Raw genomic sequence first — 22,223 nt, forward strand, 5'->3', positions numbered from 1 at the left:
TACTGATGGAATGTGTATACTGTGTCAGTATTGATGGAATGTGTATACTGTGTCAGTACTGATGGAATGTGTATACTGTGCCACTCCTGATGGAATGTGTATACTGTGTCACTACTGATGGAATATGTATACTGTGTCACTACTGATGGAATGTGTATACTGTGTCAGTATTGATGAAATGTGTATACTGTGTCAGTATTGATGGAATGTGTTTACTGTTTCAGTACTGATGGAATATGTATACTGTGTCAGCACTGATGGAATGTGTATACTGTGTCAGTACTGATGGAATATTTATACTGTGTCACTACTGATGGAATGTGTATACTGTGTCAGTTCTGATGGAATATTTATACTGTGTCACTACTGATTGAATATGTATACTGTGTCAGCACTGATGTAATGTGTATACTGTGTCAGTTCTGATGGAATATTTATACTGTGTCACTACTGATGGAATATGTATACTGTGTCAGTACTGATGGAATATGTTTACTGACAGACAAGGATTGGAACCTTTGCTGGTCCTCTGATCATTAGGGCCAGACAAGGATTGGAACCCCGGCTGGTCCTCTGATCATTACAAATTAACTATGCTATTTGATCAACAAAGGAACTCATGCCCAGTCAACATACGGTTTCATCCAAAATGTAAGTAACTTAGAGGGGGGTTTATTATATGTACAAAAACCTACTATGGAGTTTTGTAGTGTTTTCTCTGCAGTAGGATATGGGTCCTTTAACCTTGCTGTTCTATCCTGCCAAGGTTGTTCAGGTTTCCTGCTGTAAAAGCAAGATATCTCGCTTAATCAATTAACTAAAGGTTTATTATTCTGTAAGTCTTGAAGACTGTCTTACAGCCGTTATAGTGAGAGATTACAGCCCAATACTCAGTTATAATGAAGTTAACTTGCGTCACCATGTAAGGCACCAGAACTACATGGCCTGGAGGAGTTTATTATGATTAGACCTGAAAAATGCCTGGCCTAGTTGTTAACACATGGATTAATTGCTCAGAGGAAATAATGAAGGTATACGTTGTAAGGAGGAAGAGATATTCTTTGTAGTCTTTTCATTTAAAAAATTTGGATACCAACTATGTTTTCCTCATAATAATTATCAGCAAACTAAAATTAACTTCATCATCAGGCTTGAAATGGTTCGTTTAAGTGAGTTAAAGTCTATAGCAAGCTGTAGTATTCACCAAGTCTTACATGTGCACAATGGGAAATGGATATTGGTGTTTGGAGCAGGAGACGAGATAACATCAGAGTTTCGCTGACAAGGAAAACGCTCCAATGCTTCAGGAGTCGACAAGGCTGACTTCTGTTAGCACAGGTACCGTAGGCAGCAGGTGTAGGCGGGTAATGGTAGGTGTGTAGCCGTGTGTAAAGTTGGGTCAAGTACTACTGTGTATACCTTTACAGCAGGCACATCAACACCAACATCCTCTATATCATTTATCTATTGGTAGGCAGGCCCATCATCTACTAGCACTACAGTAATGGGGAACAGCTCTCTAGCTCTGCTCCTCTCCAAATACATTTCACCATGCTGGTACCGTTGGAAATTTATTTTCAACTGGGGTTTTTCTCCCATGTCAGCAAAATACCTTTAGCATGGAAATTTATTTATTGTTTTGATTCCAAATTGTTGGACACTTTACAAAATCAAGCTTTCTTTTACCACAATGAAGATTGATTGGCACACAAGTAAGGTAGGTGTATATGTACCATATGGGGCTAACTGGTTATAGTGTCAATCTTAATGCACTGGTGTCTCAAGGGAATCATTTTATGCTGAAGATCAGTAAATTATTGTAAAAAACTATTGTTTCCTTGGGTCATTTTTGATCACCAGTAAACATCTTGATGGTTTTCCACAGCTTAAACAATGATGTTGTACTAGAATCTTTCATTGTTATGTCAGTATTGTTCCAATAAATGATAACTTGAGGATTTTGAGATTTCCAATGTTTGTGATAATGTTGTCTGAACAGATCATATTTCCGTAGTACTTCGTATTACATCAACCATTACAGGTAAGGAAACTTGAAGAGTTTGATACCTTGGCTAGTTTCAAGAAATTTAACCCCCCAAAAATATGTGAAATTAAAAAAACAAACAGATTTAAAGTGCTAAGCAAACCATTACAGGTCAGAAAACTTCTAGAGCCAAGACACTTTTGTAAGTTTTGGAAAAATTCATCCGAAAAATATCTGGAAAATAAAGAAAACACATAACCTTTTCCGAACTAGTGACTCTCTCAACTGTTCTGTATCTTTTTCACTGTGACCTGTGAAAACTAAACACCAAAAAAACATTTATAAACTATGATAGCTCACCAAGCACAAAAGTCTTACTACAAACATAAATAAAGATTTCATTTCCTTTTTCTAACCAATTAATTTGTATGTCTTCCTTCATGAATCCTGAACACCCTTTATAATGTCAAAACAACACTAGACAAATGGTGTCAGTATAATAAGATGTAACTGGACTAGAGAAATCTTGTGATATAAAACATGTATTATATATGTGACTAGAGAAATCTCGTGGTATAAAACATGTGTTATTATGTGACTGTAGAGAAATCTCGTGATATAAACATGTGTTATGTGTGACTGTAGAGAAATCTCGTGATATAAAACATGTGTTATGTGTGACTGTAGAAAAATCTCGTGATATGAAACATGTGTTATGTGACTGTAGTGATATCTTGTCATATAAAACATGTGCTGTGTGACGACAGTTATATCCTGTCATATAAAACATGTGTTATGCGACTGTAGTGATATCTTGTCATATAAAACATGTGTTATGCGACTGTAGTGATATCTTGTCATATAAAACATGTGCTGTGTGACGACAGTTATATCCTGTCATATAAAACATGTGTTATGCGACTGTAGTGATATCTTGTCATATAAAACATGTGCTATGTGACTTGGAGATATCTCGGGATATAAGACATGTGTTATGTGTGACTGTAGGGAAATCTCGTGATATAAAACATGTGTTATGTGACTTTGAGATATCTCGGGATATAAAACATGTGTTATGTGTGACTTTATAAAAGTCTTGTGATATAAAACATGTGTTATGTGTGACTTTATAAAAGTCTTGTGATATAAAACATGTGTTATGTGTGACTTTATAAAAGTCTTGTGATATAAAACATGTGTTATGTATCTGATGTGATATCTCGTGATATAAAACACGTATTATGTGACTGTAGTGATATATCGTAATATAAAACATGTATTTTGTAACTGTAGAGAAATCTCATGATAAAAAACATGTGTTATGTATCTGATGTGATATTTTGTGATATAAAACATGTGTTATGTGTGACTGTAGAAAAGTCTTGTGATATAAAACATGTGGTATGTGACTGTAGTGATATCTTGTCAGTTAAAACATGTGTAATGTGACTGTATTGATATATCGTGATATAAAACATGTGTTATGTGTGACTGTAGAAAAGTCTTGTGATATAAAACATGTGTTATGTGACTGTAGTGATATCTTGTGATACAAAACATGTGTTATATGACTGTAGAGATATCTTGTCATATAAAACATGTGTTATGTGACTGTAGTGATATCTTGTCATATAAAACATGTGTAATGTGACTGTATTGATATATCGTTATATAAAACATGTGTTTTGTAACTGTAGAGAAATATCGTGATATAAAACATGTGTTATGTATCTGATGTGATATCCTGTGATATAAAACATGTGTTATGTGACTGTAGTGATATATCGTGATATAAAACATGTGTTATGTGACTGTAAAGAAATCTCGTGAAATAAAACATGTGTTATGTGACTGTAGAGATAACTTGTCATTTAAAACATGTGTTATGTGACTGTAGAGATATCTTTTATGTGTGACTGTAGAGAAATCTCATGATATAAAACATGTGTTTTGTAACTGTAGAGAAATCTCATGATATAAAACATGTGTTATTTGACTGTAGTGATATATTGTCATTTAAAACATGTGTTAACTGTAGTGATATCTTTTCATATAAAACATGTTCTGTGTGACGACAGTTATATCCTGTAATATAAAACATGTGTTAAGTGACTGTAGAGATATCTTTTATGTGTGACTGTAGAGAAATCTCATGATATAAAACATGTGTAATGTGACTGTATTGATATATCGTTATATAAAACATGTGTAATGTGACTGTATTGATATATCGTTATATAAAACATGTGTGTAGAAAAGTCTTGTGATATAAAACATGTGTAATGTGCCTGTAGTGATATATCGTAATATAAAACATGTGTGTAGAAAAGTCTTGTGATATAAAACATGTGTAATGTGCCTGTAGTGATATATCGTGATATAAAACACGTATTATGTGACTGTAGTAATATCTTGTCATTTAAAACATTTGTAATGTGACTGTAGTGATATATTGTCATTTAAAACATGTGTTAACTGTAGTGATATCTTTTCATATAAAACATGTTCTGTGTGACGACAGTGATGTCTTGTCATATAAAACACGTGTTATGTGACTGTAATGATATATCGTTATATAAAACATGTGTGTAGAAAAGTCTTGTGATATAAAACATGTGTTTTGTAACTGTAGAGAAATCTCATGATATAAAACATGTGTTTTGTAACTGTAGAGAAATCTCGTGATATAAACATGTGTTATGTGTCTGTAGAGATATCTTTTATGTGTGACTGTAGAGAAATCTCGTGATATAAACATGTGTTATGTATCTGATGTGATATCTCGTGATATAAACATGTGTTATGTATCTGATGTGATATCTCGTGATATAAAACATGTGTGTAGAAAAGTCTTGTGATATAAAACATGTGTGTAGAAAAGTCTTGTGATATAAAACATGTGTAATGTGCCTGTAGTGATATATCGTGATATAAAACATGTGTGTAGAAAAGTCTTGTGATATAAAACATGTGTAATGTGACTGTATTGATATATCGTTATATAAAACATGTGTAATGTGACTGTAGTGATATATTGTCATTTAAAACATGTGTAATGTGACTGTATTGATATATCGTTATATAAAACATGTGTGTAGAAAAGTCTTGTGATATAAAACATGTGTAATGTGACTGTATTGATATATCGTTATATAAAACATGTGTTAACTGTAGTGATATCTTTTCATATAAAACATGTATTATGTGACTGTAGATGTATCTTGTGATATATAACATGTGTTATAGACAAGTGACTTCAATAAGTTATATCCTGTCATATTAAACATGTGTTATGTGGCTGTAGAGGTATCTTGTGATATATAACATGTGTTATAGACAAGTGACTTCACTAGAGAAATCTCGTGATATAAAACATGTGTAATGTGCCTGTAGTGATATATCGTTGGATAAAACATGTGTTTTGTAACTGTAGAGAAATCTCATGATATAAAACATGTGTGTAGAAAAGTCTTGTGATATAAAACATGTGTGTAGAAAAGTCTTGTGATATAAAACATGTGTTATTTATCTGATGTGATATCTCGTGATATAAACATGTGTTATGTATCTGATGTGATATCTCGTGATATAAACATGTGTTATGTAAAACATGTGTTATTTGACTGTAGAGATATCTTTTATGTGTGACTGTAGAGAAATCTCGTGATATAAACATGTGTTATGTAAAACATGTGTTATTTATCTGATGTGATATCTCGTGATATAAACATGTGTTATGTGACGGTAGTTATATCTTGTCATATATAACATGTGTTATAGACAAGTGACTTCACTAGAGAAATCTCGTGATATAAAACACGTATTATGTGACTGTAGTAATATCTTGTCATTTAAAACATGTGTTAACTGTAGTGATATCTTCTCATATAAAACATGTATTTTGTAACTGTAGAGAAATCTCATGATAAAAAACATGTGTTATGTATCTGATGTGATATCTCGTGATATAAACATGTGTTATGTGTGACTGTAGAGAAATCTCGTGATATAAAACAGGTGTTATGTGACTGTAGATATAACTTGTCATATAAAACTTGTGTTATGTGACGATAGTTATATCCTGTCATATAAAACATGTGCAGAGTGCCGACAGTGATATCTTGTCAAATAAAACATGTGTTAACTGTAGTGATATCTTTTCATATAAAACATGTTCTGTGTGACGACAGTGATGTCTTGTCATATAAAATATGTGCTGTGTGACGCCAGTTATATCCTGTCATATTAAACATGTGTTATGTAAAACATGTGTTATTTGACTGTAGTGATATCTTTTCATATAAAACATGTTCTGTGTGACGACAGTGATGTCTTGTCATATAAAACATGGGTTATGTGACTGTAGGGATATCTTGTCATATCAAACATGTATTATGTGACTGTAGTAATATCTTGTCATTTAAAACATTTGTAATGTGACTGTAGTGATATATCGTAATATAAAACATGTGTTATATGACTGTAGAGATATCTTGTCATATTAAACATGTGTTATGTGACTGTAGAGGTATCTTGTGATATAAAACATGTGTTATAGACAAGTGACTTCAATAAGTGGTTTTATAGACGTGTGGTCATTATAGACAAGTGACTTCAATTAGTGGTTTTATAGACAGATGGTCATTATAGACAAGTGACTTCAATAAGTGTTTTTATAGACGGGTGGTCATTATAGACAAGTGACTTCAATTAGTGTTTTTATAGATGTGTGGTCATTATAGACAAGTGACTTCAATAAGTGGTTTTATAGAGGTGTTGTCATTATAGACAAGTGACTTCAATTAGTATTTTTATAGACAATTGGTCATTATAGACTAGTGACTTCAATAAGTGTTTTTATAGACGGGTGGTCATTATAGACAAGTGACTTCAATAAGTGGTTTTATAGACAGATTGTCGTTATAGACAATTGGTCATTATAGACAAGTGACTTCAATAAGTGTTTTTATAGACGGGTGGTCATTATAGACAAGTGACTTCAATAAGTGGGTTTATAGACAGATTGTCATTATAGACAAGTGACTTCAATTAGTGTTTTTATAGACAGATGGTCATTATAGACAAGTGACTTCAATCAGTGTTTTTATAGACAGATGGTCATTATAGACAAGTGATTTCAAAAAGTGTTTTTATAGACAGATGGTCATTATAGACAAGTGACTTCAATAAGTGGTTTTATAGATGTGTTGTCATTATAGACAATTGGTCATTATAGACAAGTGACTTCAATTAGTGTTTTTATAGACAGATGGTCATTATAGGCAAGTGACTTCAATAAGTGGTTTTATAGACGTGTGGTGATTATAGACAAGTGACTTCAATAAGTGTTTTTATAGACAGATGGTCATTATAGACACGTGACTTCAATAAGTGGTTTTATAGACGTGTTGTCATTATAGACAAGTGACTTCAATTAGTGTTTTTATATAGACAGATGGTCATTATAGACAAGTGACTTCAATTAGTGTTTTTACAGACAGATGGTCATTATAGACAAGTGACCTCAATTAGTGTTTTTATAGACAGATGGTCATTATAGACAAGTGACTTCAATAAGTGGTTTTTTAGATGTGTGGTCATTATAGACAAATGACTTCAATAAGTGGTTTTATAGACAGATGGTCATTATAGACAAGTGACTTCAATAAGTGGTTTTATAGACAGATGGTCATTATAGACAAGTGACTTCAATAAGTGTTTTTATAGACAGATGGTCATTATAGACAAGTGACTTCAATAAGTGGTTTTATAGATGTGTGGTCATTATAGACAAATGACTTCAATAAGTGGTTTTATAGACAGATGGTCATTATAGACAAGTGACTTCAATAAGTGGTTTTATAGACAGATGGTCATTATAGACAAGTGACTTCAATAAGTGGTTTTATAGACGTGTGGTCATTATAGACAAGTGACTTCAATAAGTGTTTTTATAAATGAGTTGGTCATAAAAGAAAAGTCATCTTGATAGACAGGTAATCTTTAAGGCATCTAGTTTTATTGCAGAGCCATATTTTATCAAGTAAAGATTTGAATTTAGGATCACATCTCCTTGTTGATTTTATGTGAAAGTATCAATATGATAACTTGTAAATGATTTACAGACAACAAACCAAAGGTACTGTGTCCCAGCACTCTATCTCTATCTTCAACAAAGAAGAGTTCCAATTTGATTTACAGTCAACAAATGAAAGACATCCATTCAACAGAAATCTGTAGTACCAGAATATTGTACACTCGGACTGTTATCAATGTGTGGCAGACTTAAACTTGGTAAATAAGTTGAAGATATTCCAGCTGTGCTCTTGGGAGTGCTGAAGGCCACAGTTCTAAGTAAAGTGATGCAGATGTTTTCTAGCTCTAATAGAAATGCATATCATGTTCTGTGAAACAGAGTTAACTGTTCACAATTACAGATGTATGTCTTTAGAAAAAATTCATGTATCAAAGTTATTTGACATATGAAACCAAATGTGTTGTAATATCTTGAATGTCCCTCGTTTATTTACCACTTAAAAACAACTTGAAAAAACCCAAATTGGGGTTAAGTATTATGTAAAACTGTATTTATCCTGCAATAATTAAAGCCCCTAAGGCCAACACTACATAAAAGTTGATTAAGACTCATTACAGGACAATGAAATGGCATTGGTTGGCATTTCTGCTCATTTCCAATAGATTACTAGGCATGTGGTTATCCGCCCAGGAAATATTTTACATTTTCCCAATTATCAGCTTATATATACAGGACTGTTTTTTTCTGGACAAAGTGTATTCCTGAATTGTTTCGTGGACACTGAAGTGATACAAAATACTAGCTCATAAGTTAAAAGATTTACAATTCGGCTGTACATGTGATAAAATTAAGATAAATACAGTACGCTTGTCTTTGGATTCAAAATTTTTGTCAAAATAATAAAATAAAATATGATAAAACTTTGTGGTTTATTTTTTTGTTTTGAAATATTTAATTTAATCTTTTACTTAGTATGCTAGAAAAAAATGAAGTTTGAAACAAAGGTTATTTGTTTGTTTCAGTTTTCACAGTAAAAATCATCCTTCTCTACAGGAATCCTTTTGTGTAGTACGATTTATAAGGCTATATACTTTGTGTAGTACGATTTATAAGGCTATATACTTTGTGTAGCACGATTTATAAGGCTATATACTATGTGTAGTACGATTTATAAGCCTACCTTGTGTAGTACGATTTATAAGGCTATATACTTTGTGTAGTACGGTTTATAAGGCTATATACTTTGTGTAGTACGATTTATAAGGCTATATACTTTGTGTAGTACGATTTATAAGGCTATATACTTTGTGTAGTACGATTTATAAGGCTATATACTTTGTGTAGTACGATTTATAAGGCTATATACTTTGTTAAAGGGAGGGTGGTCTCAAATTGTGTTATTGATGTGGGAGGGACCAATACTGCAAAATAGGGATTTGGTGTTGTTGATACAGTGACTAATGACCAATGAAGTGCTTGTTACTGACCAGTGAGGTTACAATAATGACAAACTGACCATTGGACAGTAAGGTTGGACTGGTCAATACATGTGTATTCATTCCTGTAAGCCTTCGTCTGTATCAGATGATATTAGACGTAAAGTTCTAGCCTGGAAAAATCCAGGAATGTTTATGGAAATAGTAAACGAGTTTTGTATGTTCTGTTTTTAATCTACCAGCAAGAGAAATGAGCTGATGATCAATTTCTACCGTAGAAATACAGGTCTCCATGGAAACAGATATGACCAATTTACAACAAATACCCAATTGAGCCAATTTCCATGCTGGTCTTGCCACTAGCATAGTGGTGTGTATATATATACACAATGTATTGATAATTATATTTATAGGGGGCCCGCTATTCCATGTATTCTCCTGTATATTTGAGTAAAAAATGTGTTTAAGCTACTGCATACATGTACACATACAAATGGTTATGTACCAGTAATGTTCATTGAATTATTACACAAATTTCATAAAATCTATCAGTGTAAGCTTTTATAGTTGATGTGCCAAAATGGTGTTTCAAAATATAAGGTTCTCATAAGTGGACATTGAGGATTTCCATACAACTTCCAAAAAATCACTCCTGAAAAAAAAACATGCCTTGAGGAAATTTTATGAAAAAATAAAAAATCATTGCTACAGGTTCATTCAAGTATTCCAACCCTGGACCCTGGATCATATACTGTTATACTGTATTGTTCCAACCCTTGATCATTATACTGTTATACTGTATTGTTCCAACCCTGGACCCTTGATCATTATACTGTTATACTGTATTGTTCCAACCCTGGACCATGGATCATTATACTGTTATACTGTAGTGTTCGAACCCTGGACCCTGGATCAGTATACTGTTATACTGTATTGTTTCAACCCTTGATCATTATACTGTTATACTGGATTGTTCCAACCCTGGACCCTGGATCAGTATACTGTTATACTGTGTTGTTTCAACCCTTGATCATTATACTGTTATACTGTAGTGTCCCAACCCTGGACCCTGGATCAGTATACTGTTATACTGTGTTGTTTCAACCCTTGATCATTATACTGTTATACTGTGTTGTTCCAACCCTTGATCAGTATACTGTTATACTGTATTGTTCCATTCCTGGACACTGGATCAGTATACTGTTATACTGTAGTGTTCCAACTCTGGACCCTGGATCAGTATACTGTTATACTGTAGTGTTCCAACCCTGGACCCTGGATCAGTATACTGTTATACTGTGTTGTTTCAACCCTTGATCATTATACTGTTATACTGTAGTGTTCCAACCCTGGACCCTTGATCATTATACTGTTATACTGTGTTGTTCCAACCCTTGATCAGTATACTGTTATAATGTATTGTTCCAACCCCGGACCCTGGATCAGTATACTGTTACACTGTATTGTTCCAACACTGGACCCTTGATCAGTATACTTTTATACTGTATTGTTGCAACACTGGACCCTGGATCACTATACTGTTATACTGATGTGTTCCCACCCTGGACCCTTGAGCATTATACTGTTATACTGTATTGATCCAACCCTGGACCCTTGCTCCGTATACTGTTATACTGTGGTGTTCCAACCCTTGATCCGTATACTGTTATACTGATGTGTTCCCACCCTGGACCCTTGATCATTATACTGTTATACTGTAGTGTTCCAACCCTTGATCATCATACTGTTATACTGTTGTGTTCCAACCCTGGACCCTGGATCATTATACTGCTATACAGTAGGGCCTAGTCATGCTACAGTTATATACAAATCAAAGGGAGGTTACTCTATGTATGAAAACTTTGGAATTCTTCAGTGCTTTGCCTGCAAGGTAATAGAGACACATAGCATGTGTTAGCTTGTTCAGGTTACATCACAGTAGAAGCTTACTCAAATCAAAGGAAATCATCAACCCTTACAGTGTTCTATCAAGACTTTTTCTCAAAAAACCTGCTATATACCATTTGAATTTTGATTCCTGAAGCAACTTTACCGAGTTGTTTTCTTGATTTTGTATTTTCCCCATAGAGAAAATCCTATTTTATTCTAAGAAGATGTTTGTGAAACTGGGAGTGATGTTGGGAACAGGTGAATGTCCATTTCTTGTTTGCATCTAGACTAGGACAAACCAGTGTCTAATATAAATTAAATGATATAGATTTTTGTCTTTATTTTCAATGAAGTAATTATAATTCACTCTAAAGAAACATTCATGTGAACAGTTTTTGTTCAGGGGGTGGGGGGAGGGGGTCACTGTTATCTCAAACAGAATACCTTATGGAAGGCCCCTCACCCTTCACACAAACACACACTCACTTCCATCCTAAACATAAATAATCAGGTATCAACTCATAATATTGCTATTAAGTCCATTTTAAATGGATCACTGGACAAATTATCTTAGGAAATGTGTATGATAATAAGGAAAAAAGAAAAGTAGCTTAAACCCTGACCATAAGAAGTTATGGTTGAATCAATGGTTCCCATAGACCTAGTGTTAGTCATGGTCTATTAATTGGTCTACCATTAAGTTGAAACACTGCAAAACTACAATAAAACCAAACAACTACAAGGAGAACAATTTAATTGTATCTCAGACAAGCTGGGTGAATCATTAGGAGCTCTAACCTTTGGGATTATAAACCTGTGTGTCTATCAGTATGGAACATGATCTCTGCCCACCTGTACATTCATCCTCGGAGGATCATCCCTAAATTAATTGTGACAAGATTACTTGTTTATAAACTTGTTTCTGGCACATCCACTTTGTTCTAATATATACAATTAAGAGCACTCTTAGAGTTTGAGTCATCCTATAAAATACTAAATTAGCTTCTGTAAAACAACAGCATGGGTGGTCGCCTCTTCTGTTCTTCCTTACCTGGCACGTTTCAAGTGAAAAAGGTTAGTGGTGGAGGATTGGGTGGGGGAGGGGACAGGTTAGATATTCGGGGCCCATGGGTTATTTAGTCATTCCACACATAACTGTTAGAGTGTTCTCTTAAGATAGTGAGAAATGTATAGGCAGAGTAAAATTCATAAAAACTCTTGCGGGTGAAACATACCTCTCCAATATAAAACTTTTCATCCTGTTACTTTGTAAATGATATGGACATTCTTGAAAAGGATCTTAATAATAATAACAATAATAATATACAACATTATATAGCGCCCTATATAATTTGTAAAATTACTCTAAAGCGCTTTACAACATATGGATAAAAGTAATGGTTATAATTGTGAAAACAAAAAACAAGGGCTTGCAATTACTTTCATACATTTAAGCAAGCAATGTGCACATAATTGAACAAATAAAAGGTGGTATTTTCATAACGTCTTTGCAAAGATTCTAAAATGCAGACGTGAAGAGGTGAGTTTTGATGTCCCTCTTGAACTTGGCCAGGGTATTTGACTTTCTAATAGCAGATGGTAAGCTATTCCACAACGTAGCCGAAACCCTCCCAAAGCATCTGTTTCCGTAGGTCACAGTACGAGATTTTGGGACACACAACAAAGATTCTGACTCCGACCGCAGTGATCGTGACGGCTAATACAGGGTAGCAAGCTCCTGTAGGTACTAAGGAGCTGTTCCATTCAGTGCCTTGTTTGTGTACACCAGAATTTTGTACAGCGACCTGTATCGTACAGGTAACCAGTGCAACGAATAAAGCACAAGCCTGTTTAGACTCTGGGTTTAGAAGAGGGTGCCACACAACAGACCAAAATTCCTTTCTCCCAGACAATGTGTTAACATTATTCTCTTTTATTTTGCTTCATTTCAGTTTGTTTAAAGGATCATCTTTCGATTTGTTCTGATTTATTTAACACCGTAACTGACACAGTTGAACAGCAGCAAGTGATAAAACTCAAGTTTAATAGATATCTCTATTCTCACTGCTGTGTACATGCAGTTATACAGTTTTTCTGATAAGAAGTAAGTTTAAAACTAAAACTGCCAGTACTATTTTTCAATTATTAAACATGCATCAGGTTATCCTGCGAATTATAATGTTATAAGGTGAGAAATGATAAAAATTCTTAAGGCAACATAAACAAACATTGCTTGTTTCCAGCTACCTACCCTAATGTGGAAAGGCTACCATGTGTAAAGGTAATTTTACTGTCTCACTTGTAAACTCTAATGAATCAGGTGATAGTCAGCTACCATGTGTATAGGTGATGTTAGTGTCTCACCTGTAAACTCTACTGTTTTAGGTGATAGTCAGCTACCATGTGTACAGGTGATTTTACTGTCTCACCTGTAAACTCTTCTGATTCAGGTGATAGTCAGCTACCATGTGTATAGGTGACTGTCTCACCTGTAAACTCTACTGATTCAGGGGATAGTCAGATAACATGTGTATAGGTAATTTTACTGTCTCACCTGTAAACTCTACTGATTCAAGTGATAGTAGGCTACCATGTGTATAGGTGATTTTACTGTCTCACCTGCAAACTCTACTGATTCAGGTTATAGTCAGCTACCATGTGTATAGGTGACTGTCTCACCTGCAAACTCTACTGATTCAGGTGATAGTCAGCTACCATATGTATAGGTGACTGTCTCACCTGTAAACTCTACTGATTCAGGGGCTAGTCAGCTACCATGTGTACAGGTGATTTTACTGTCTCACCTGTAAACTCTTACTGATTCAGGTGATAGCCAGCTACCATGTGTATAGGTGATGTTACTGTCTCACCTGCAAACTCTACTGATTCAGGTGATAGTCAGCTACCATGTGTATAGGTGACTGTCTCACCTGTAAACTCTACTGATTCAGGTTTAGCCAGAAATGGCCAGCTACCATGTGTATACCGTAGGTGATTATACTGTCTCACCTGTAAACTCTACTGATTCAAGTGATAGTCGGCTACCATGTGTATAGGTGATTTTACTGTCTCACCTGTAAACTCTACTGATTCAGGTGATAGTCAGCTACCATGTGTATAGGTGACTGTCTCACCTGTAAACTCTACTGATTCAGGTGATAGTCGGCTACCATGTGTATAGGTGATTTTACTGTCTCACCTGTAAACTCTACTGATTCAGGTGATAGTCAGCTACCATGTGTATAGGTGACTGTCTCACCTGTAAACTCTACTGATTCAGGTGATAGTCAGCTACCATGTGTATAGGTGATTTTACTGTCTCACCTGTAAACTCTACTGATTCAGGTGATAGTCAGCTACCATGTGTATAGGTGACTGTCTCACCTGTAAACTCTACTGATTCAGGTGATAGTCAGCTACCATGTGTATAGGTGATTTTACTGTCTCACCTGTAAACTCTACTGATTCAGGTGATAGTCAGCTACCATGTGTATAGGTGACTGTCTCACCTGTAAACTCTACTGATTCAGGTGATAGTCAGCTACCATGTGTATAGGTGATTTTACTGTCTCACCTGTAAACTCTACTGATTCAGGTGATAGTCAGCTACCATGTGTATAGGTGATTTTACTGTCTCACCTGTAAACTCTACTGATTCAGGTGATAGTCAGCTACCATGTGTATAGGTGATTTTACCGTCTCACCTGTAACCTCTACTGATTCAGATGATAGTTGGCTACCATGTGTATAGGTGATTTTACTGTCTCACCTGTAAACTCTACTGATTCAGGTGATAGTCAGCTACCATGTGTATAGGTGATGTTACTGTCTCACCTGTAAACTCTACTGATTCAGGTGATAGTCAGCTACCATGTGTATAGGTGATGTTACTGTCTCACCTGTAAACTCTACTGATTCAGGTGATAGTCAGCTACCATGTGTATAGGTGATGTTACTGTCTCACCTGTAAACTCTACTGATTCAGGTGATAGTCAGCTACCATGTGTATAGGTGATGTTACTGTCTCACCTGTAAACTCTACTGATTCAGGTGATAGTCAGCTACCATGTGTATAGGTGATGTTACTGTCTCACCTGTAAACTCTACTGATTCAGGTGATAGTCAGCTACCATGTGTATAGGTGATGTTACTGTCTCACCTGTAAACTCTACTGATTCAGGTGATAGTCAGCTACCATGTGTATAGGTGATGTTACTGTCTCACCTGTAAACTCTACTGATTCAGGTGATAGTCAGCTACCATGTGTATAGGTGATGTTACTGTCTCACCTGTAAACTCTACTGATTCAGGTGATAGTCAGCTACCATGTGTATAGGTGATGTTACTGTCTCACCTGTAAACTCTACTGATTCAGGTGATAGTCAGCTACCATGTGTATAGGTGATGTTACTGTCTCACCTGTAAACTCTACTGATTCAGGTGATAGTCAGCTACCATGTGTATAGGTGATGTTACTGTCTCACCTGTAAACTCTACTGATTCAGGTGATAGTCAGCTACCATGTGTATAGGTGATTTTACTGTCTCACCTGTAAACTCTACTGATTCAGGTGATAGTCAGCTACCATGTGTATAGGTGATTTTACTGTCTCACCTGTAAACTCTACTGATTCAGGTGATAGTCAGCTACCATGTGTATAGGTGATTTTACTGTCTCACCTGTAAACTCTACTGATTCAGGTGATAGTCAGCTACCATGTGTATAGGTGATTTTACTGTCTCACCTGTAAACTCTACTGATTCAGGTGATAGTCAGCTACCATGTGTATAGGTGATTTTACTGTCTCACCTGTAAACTCTACTGATTCAGGTGATAGTCAGCTACCATGTGTATAGGTGATTTTACTGTCTCACCTGTAAACTCTACTGATTCAGGTGATAGTCAGCTACCATGTGTATAGGTGATTTTACTGTCTCACCTGTAAACTCTACTGATTCAGGTGATAGTCAGCTACCATGTGTATAGGTGATGTTACTGTCTCACCTGTAAACTCTACTGATTCAGGTGATAGTCAGCTACCATGTGTATAGGTGATTTTACTGTCTCACCTGTAAACTCTACTGATTCAGGTGATAGTCAGCTACCATGTGTATAGGTGATGTTACTGTCTCACCTGTAAACTCTACTGATTCAGGTGATAGTCAGCTACCATGTGTATAGGTGATGTTACTGTCTCACCTGTAAACTCTACTGATTCAGGTGATAGTCAGCTACCATGTGTATAGGTGATGTTACTGTCTCACCTGTAAACTCTACTGATTCAGGTGATAGTCAGCTACCATGTGTATAGGTGATGTTACTGTCTCACCTGTAAACTCTACTGATTCAGGTGATAGTCAGCTACCATGTGTATAGGTGATGTTACTGTCTCACCTGTAAACTCTACTGATTCAGGTGATAGTCAGCTACCATGTGTATAGGTGATTTTACTGTCTCACCTGTAAACTCTACTGATTCAGGTGATAGTCAGCTACCATGTGTATAGGTGATTTTACTGTCTCACCTGTAAACTCTACTGATTCAGGTGATAGTCAGCTACCATGTGTATAGGTGATTTTACTGTCTCACCTGTAAACTCTACTGATTCAGGTGATAGTCAGCTACCATGTGTATAGGTGATTTTACTGTCTCACCTGTAAACTCTACTGATTCAGGTGATAGTCAGCTACCATGTGTATAGGTGATTTTACTGTCTCACCTGTAAACTCTACTGATTCAGGTGATAGTCAGCTACCATGTGTATAGGTGATTTTACTGTCTCACCTGTAAACTCTACTGATTCAGGTGATAGTCAGCTACCATGTGTATAGGTGATTTTACTGTCTCACCTGTAAACTCTACTGATTCAGGTGATAGTCAGCTACCATGTGTATAGGTGATGTTACTGTCTCACCTGTAAACTCTACTGATTCAGGTGATAGTCAGCTACCATGTGTATAGGTGATTTTACTGTCTCACCTGTAAACTCTACTGATTCAGGTGATAGTCAGCTACCATGTGTATAGGTGATTTTACTGTCTCACCTGTAAACTCTACTGATTCAGGTGATAGTCAGCTACCATGTGTATAGGTGATTTTACTGTCTCACCTGTAAACTCTACTGATTCAGGTGATAGTCAGCTACCATGTGTATAGGTGATTTTACTGTCTCACCTGTAAACTCTACTGATTCAGGTGATAGTCAGCTACCATGTGTATAGGTGATTTTACTGTCTCACCTGTAAACTCTACTGATTCAGGTGATAGTCAGCTACCATGTGTATAGGTGATTTTACTGTCTCACCTGTAAACTCTACTGATTCAGGTGATAGTCAGCTACCATGTGTATAGGTGATTTTACTGTCTCACCTGTAAACTCTACTGATTCAGGTGATAGTCAGCTACCATGTGTATAGGTGATTTTACTGTCTCACCTGTAAACTCTACTGATTCAGGTGATAGTCAGCTACCATGTGTATAGGTGATGTTACTGTCTCACCTGTAAACTCTACTGATTCAGGTGATAGTCAGCTACCATGTGTATAGGTGATTTTACTGTCTCACCTGTAAACTCTACTGATTCAGGTGATAGTCAGCTACCATGTGTATAGGTGATTTTACTGTCTCACCTGTAAACTCTACTGATTCAGGTGATAGTCAGCTACCATGTGTATAGGTGATTTTACTGTCTCACCTGTAAACTCTACTGATTCAGGTGATAGTCAGCTACCATGTGTATAGGTGATTTTACTGTCTCACCTGTAAACTCTACTGATTCAGGTGATAGTCAGCTACCATGTGTATAGGTGATGTTACTGTCTCACCTGTAAACTCTACTGATTCAGGTGATAGTCAGCTACCATGTGTATAGGTGATTTTACTGTCTCACCTGTAAACTCTACTGATTCAGGTGATAGTCAGCTACCATGTGTATAGGTGATTTTACTGTCTCACCTGTAAACTCTACTGATTCAGGTGATAGTCAGCTACCATGTGTATAGGTGATTTTACTGTCTCACCTGTAAACTCTACTGATTCAGGTGATAGTCAGCTACCATGTGTATAGGTGATTTTACTGTCTCACCTGTAAACTCTACTGATTCAGGTGATAGTCAGCTACCATGTGTATAGGTGATTTTACTGTCTCACCTGTAAACTCTACTGATTCAGGTGATAGTCAGCTACCATGTGTATAGGTGATGTTACTGTCTCACCTGTAAACTCTACTGATTCAGGTGATAGTCAGCTACCATGTGTATAGGTGATGTTACTGTCTCACCTGTAAACTCTACTGATTCAGGTGATAGTCAGCTACCATGTGTATAGGTGATTTTACTGTCTCACCTGTAAACTCTACTGATTCAGGTGATAGTCAGCTACCATGTGTATAGGTGATTTTACTGTCTCACCTGTAAACTCTACTGATTCAGGTGATAGTCAGCTACCATGTGTATAGGTGATTTTACTGTCTCACCTGTAAACTCTACTGATTCAGGTGATAGTCAGCTACCATGTGTATAGGTGATTTTACTGTCTCACCTGTAAACTCTACTGATTCAGGTGATAGTCAGCTACCATGTGTATAGGTGATTTTACTGTCTCACCTGTAAACTCTACTGATTCAGGTGATAGTCAGCTACCATGTGTATAGGTGATTTTACTGTCTCACCTGTAAACTCTTACTGATTCAGGTAATAGTCAGCTACCATGTGTATAGGTGATGTTACCGTCTCACCTGTAAACTCTTACTGATTCAGGTAATAGTCAGCTACCATGTGTATAGGTGATGTTACTGTCTCACCTGTAAACTCTAATGAATCAGGTGATAGTCAGCTACCATGTGTATAGGTGATTTTAATGTCTCACCTGTAAACTCTTACTGAATCAGGTGATAGTTGGCTACCATGTGTATAGGAGATTTTACTGTCTCATCTGTAAACTCTACTGATTCAGGTGATAGTCGGCTACCATGTGTATAGGAGATTTTACTGTCTCATCTGTAAACTCTACTGATTCAGGTGATAGTCGGCTACCATGTGTATAGGTGATTTTACTGTCTCACCTGTAAACTCTACTGATTCAGGTGATAGTCAGCTACCATATGTATAGGTGACTGTCTCACCTGTAAACTCTTACTGATTCAGGTGCTAGTCGGCTACCATGTGTATAGGTGATTTTACTGTCTCACCTGTAAACTCTACTGATTCAGGTGATAGTCGGCTACCATGTGTATAGGTGATTTTACTGTCTCATCTGTAAACTCTACTGATTCAGGTGATAGTCGGCTACCATATGTTTAGGTGATTTTACTGTCTCACCTGTAAACTCTACTGAATCAGGTGATAGTCGGCTACCATGTGTTTAGGTGATTTTACTGTCTCACCTGTAAACTCTACTGAATCAGGGGATAGGCGGCAACTTTTTGACCTGACTTCTGTCACAAAAATACGCAATATTTAATTTTGTTTACAGGGCAGGACCAGGATACAGGGTGTGGATGAGGTTTGGAGGCATATCTGTAATTTAATAGAACTAAAAGTGCATTTATGATTATGTCATTAAAATCATCTCTAAAGATAGCAAATTTACAAATTGCCATGCAAGGCTTCAATTATTTTCAAAAATTTCAAAAATATTGAATGTACAAAAAAAATATCAAAATAATCTGAATTAAAATAAAAAGTACAATTTTGCATTATTATAACAGAAAAGTGAACAACATTGAACAACTCGAAAGGTCGAGATTTTTTCTGATCTAAATAATGCACATGCTAGAGTTGAGTTTCTTGCAAGTAACAGCCTTTGCCATTTACACCGACATTGTATATAAAAAAAAAACATTAAATACAACATACATCTCTATGCTGTCTGAAAACTATTTAACATATAATTAGATTTGTTTTTAATTTGCATGATTATTGAGTTTAAATTACCCGCGCTTATATATTTACCATGTGCATTGTCCGGGGCCTGGTGGAGGGGCTTTACTTTGTTTACAACACAATGGAGACTATAACACTTCCGGAAGGAAGTACACAAGTTTTAAAGTTTACAAACATAGTATAAACTGGCATATTTCTCATATAACAAGAGGGCAATGTAACAATGGATGACTTTCCCTTCAATCTATCATTAGCAGACGACCATCACAGGTACGTAAATATGTTAGCCCACAAAAATGTCTGGGTCGTTATCAACGCAAACTTATCGATATGGGGTCTATTGACAGTACACGTACAGAGTAGGCCTACTGTGTATTTTACAAGACTTTGTTTTTTCCCACTAGTCGACATGCTTCCCCAGCTGTTGTAACGACTGTGTATTCAAATGACAATAGTTGTAAGTCGATGTGTGTAGAGAACTTACTTTCGTTAAATCTAGAAATGTCACTTCTGCCATCATTGACAATATTGACAGACGAAAGGGACACGCCGACACAGCCATTGCTGTTAAAAACGGTTCCGGGTTGTTTCGCCCTAACCGTGTGTTAAATCCCGTTCGCCCTAGGTTGTTTCGTCCTAAAACAAAATCATTAGGCAAAACATTGTTTGGTATTTTCTTTCAATTTTAGTAGTTTTAAGTCACAAATTAAGTCTTCTTAGTCTTCCATATCATTAAAATTAATTTCATAGAAAAAATGTGTTTGTCTTGTTTTTAAGCGAGTGTGACAAACGGCAGCTGTGAAAAGCTGACTCCGCTCTCACATACTGTACATGAAATATACCTAACACCAATTTAGAAAGTCATCAATAAGTTTATTTGATATATTTAAATATTTATTATTATATTAACGTATAAATTAAGAAGAAATATTTAGGTCGAAACAACCTGGGGCGAACAGGATTTAGGGCAAAACAACCCTTAGCGCGAACAGGTTTTAGGGCGAAACAACCTGTTAACGTTAAAAACAAGCACGCATACACCAACGTTAAAAAGCAATATTTTTTTTTTTTAATTTTCTCTGTAGACCATATTATAATTTATACTGATATAACGTGATGTCCCATATGTCATTTTGATGTTCAAAGACCAATTATTTAAGTTTTATCTATGATGTTTTACTCCACAGGGACCAAAATGGCTTTAATATCTGACTTTTTGTTGAACATTGTTTAATTTTGTGATTAAGGAGTACTGCAAGGAGTCCAACAGAGATTTGCCTACAAATTGTGAGTCGAGATCTGCTTTATTTACCCATACAATATTGTTATAATAAGTTTGAAATCTTACACTTGGATAACAAGATACAAGAAGCTTTATTTAACGTCGAATTAAAGGGTGAACAGTTTAAAACATTTTAAGCTCTCGGGAGCTTGTATTTCGACAAACATGATAAATATATGATACAAGTTAAGACAAACACAATACATGAAATAAAACAAATATCACATGAGCATATATAATTATAGTTCATCATGTACATGGACAATTGGTGCATCAAGTTTCCAAGTGTTAATTTGAGCCCCCTACCAGCGAGGTCTACCTAATGCGCACATCATAGTAGTTTAGGAAAGTTATCAATATTAATTTCTTCATATAATACAGTACTTATAGTTAATAGAATCAAAATTTGAAAAAAATTATGTATCACATACTTTGTAAAATATATAACTATAGATCCAGCACTGGTATATCTTTATATATATTGTGGTAACTCAGATTTAAAAGCATAAAAATTCATGAAAATACATACATGTACACAAAAATAAGATAAAAAGTATACGTAGCAGTAGCACATAATTTATCACAGATTTCAGGTTTATATTTTCAGTAAAATACTATATACATGACGGGAGAGAACCACCAGGCAGGGTAGAAAAGTTAGCAAGGTGTGTTACATTACACACATGGAACACTTACAGTACTAGTTGAAGCC

The 22,223-nt window shown here is 35.5% G+C and overlaps 1 protein-coding gene across 4 annotated transcripts in view; it reads left to right on the forward strand.

Annotated features, from left to right (window-relative positions):
- The first annotated feature begins 859 nt into the window (after positions 1-859).
- LOC110441644 (kelch-like protein 5) overlaps positions 860-22,223 on the forward strand; it is an 86,948-nt gene continuing 65,584 nt past the window's right edge. The window contains exons 1-2 of one of the 4 annotated variants that reach the window (XM_021484841.1): positions 20,353-20,499; positions 21,477-21,516. Coding sequence is in view for 1 of the 4 variants with exons in the window: in XM_021484840.1 (XP_021340515.1) it covers positions 20,453-20,499 (47 nt within the window). In the remaining 3 variants the exon portion in view is untranslated. Of the gene's footprint in view, positions 1,032-1,492; positions 1,718-20,352; positions 20,500-21,476; positions 21,517-22,223 lie in introns of those variants that run through there. The other 3 variants (XM_021484842.1, XM_021484843.1, XM_021484840.1) reach the window with 3 other exon arrangements.

Source organism: Mizuhopecten yessoensis, unplaced genomic scaffold (genome assembly GCF_002113885.1).
Source record: "Mizuhopecten yessoensis strain PY_sf001 unplaced genomic scaffold, ASM211388v2 scaffold716079, whole genome shotgun sequence".
Taxonomy (NCBI): Eukaryota; Metazoa; Mollusca; class Bivalvia; order Pectinida; family Pectinidae; genus Mizuhopecten; species Mizuhopecten yessoensis.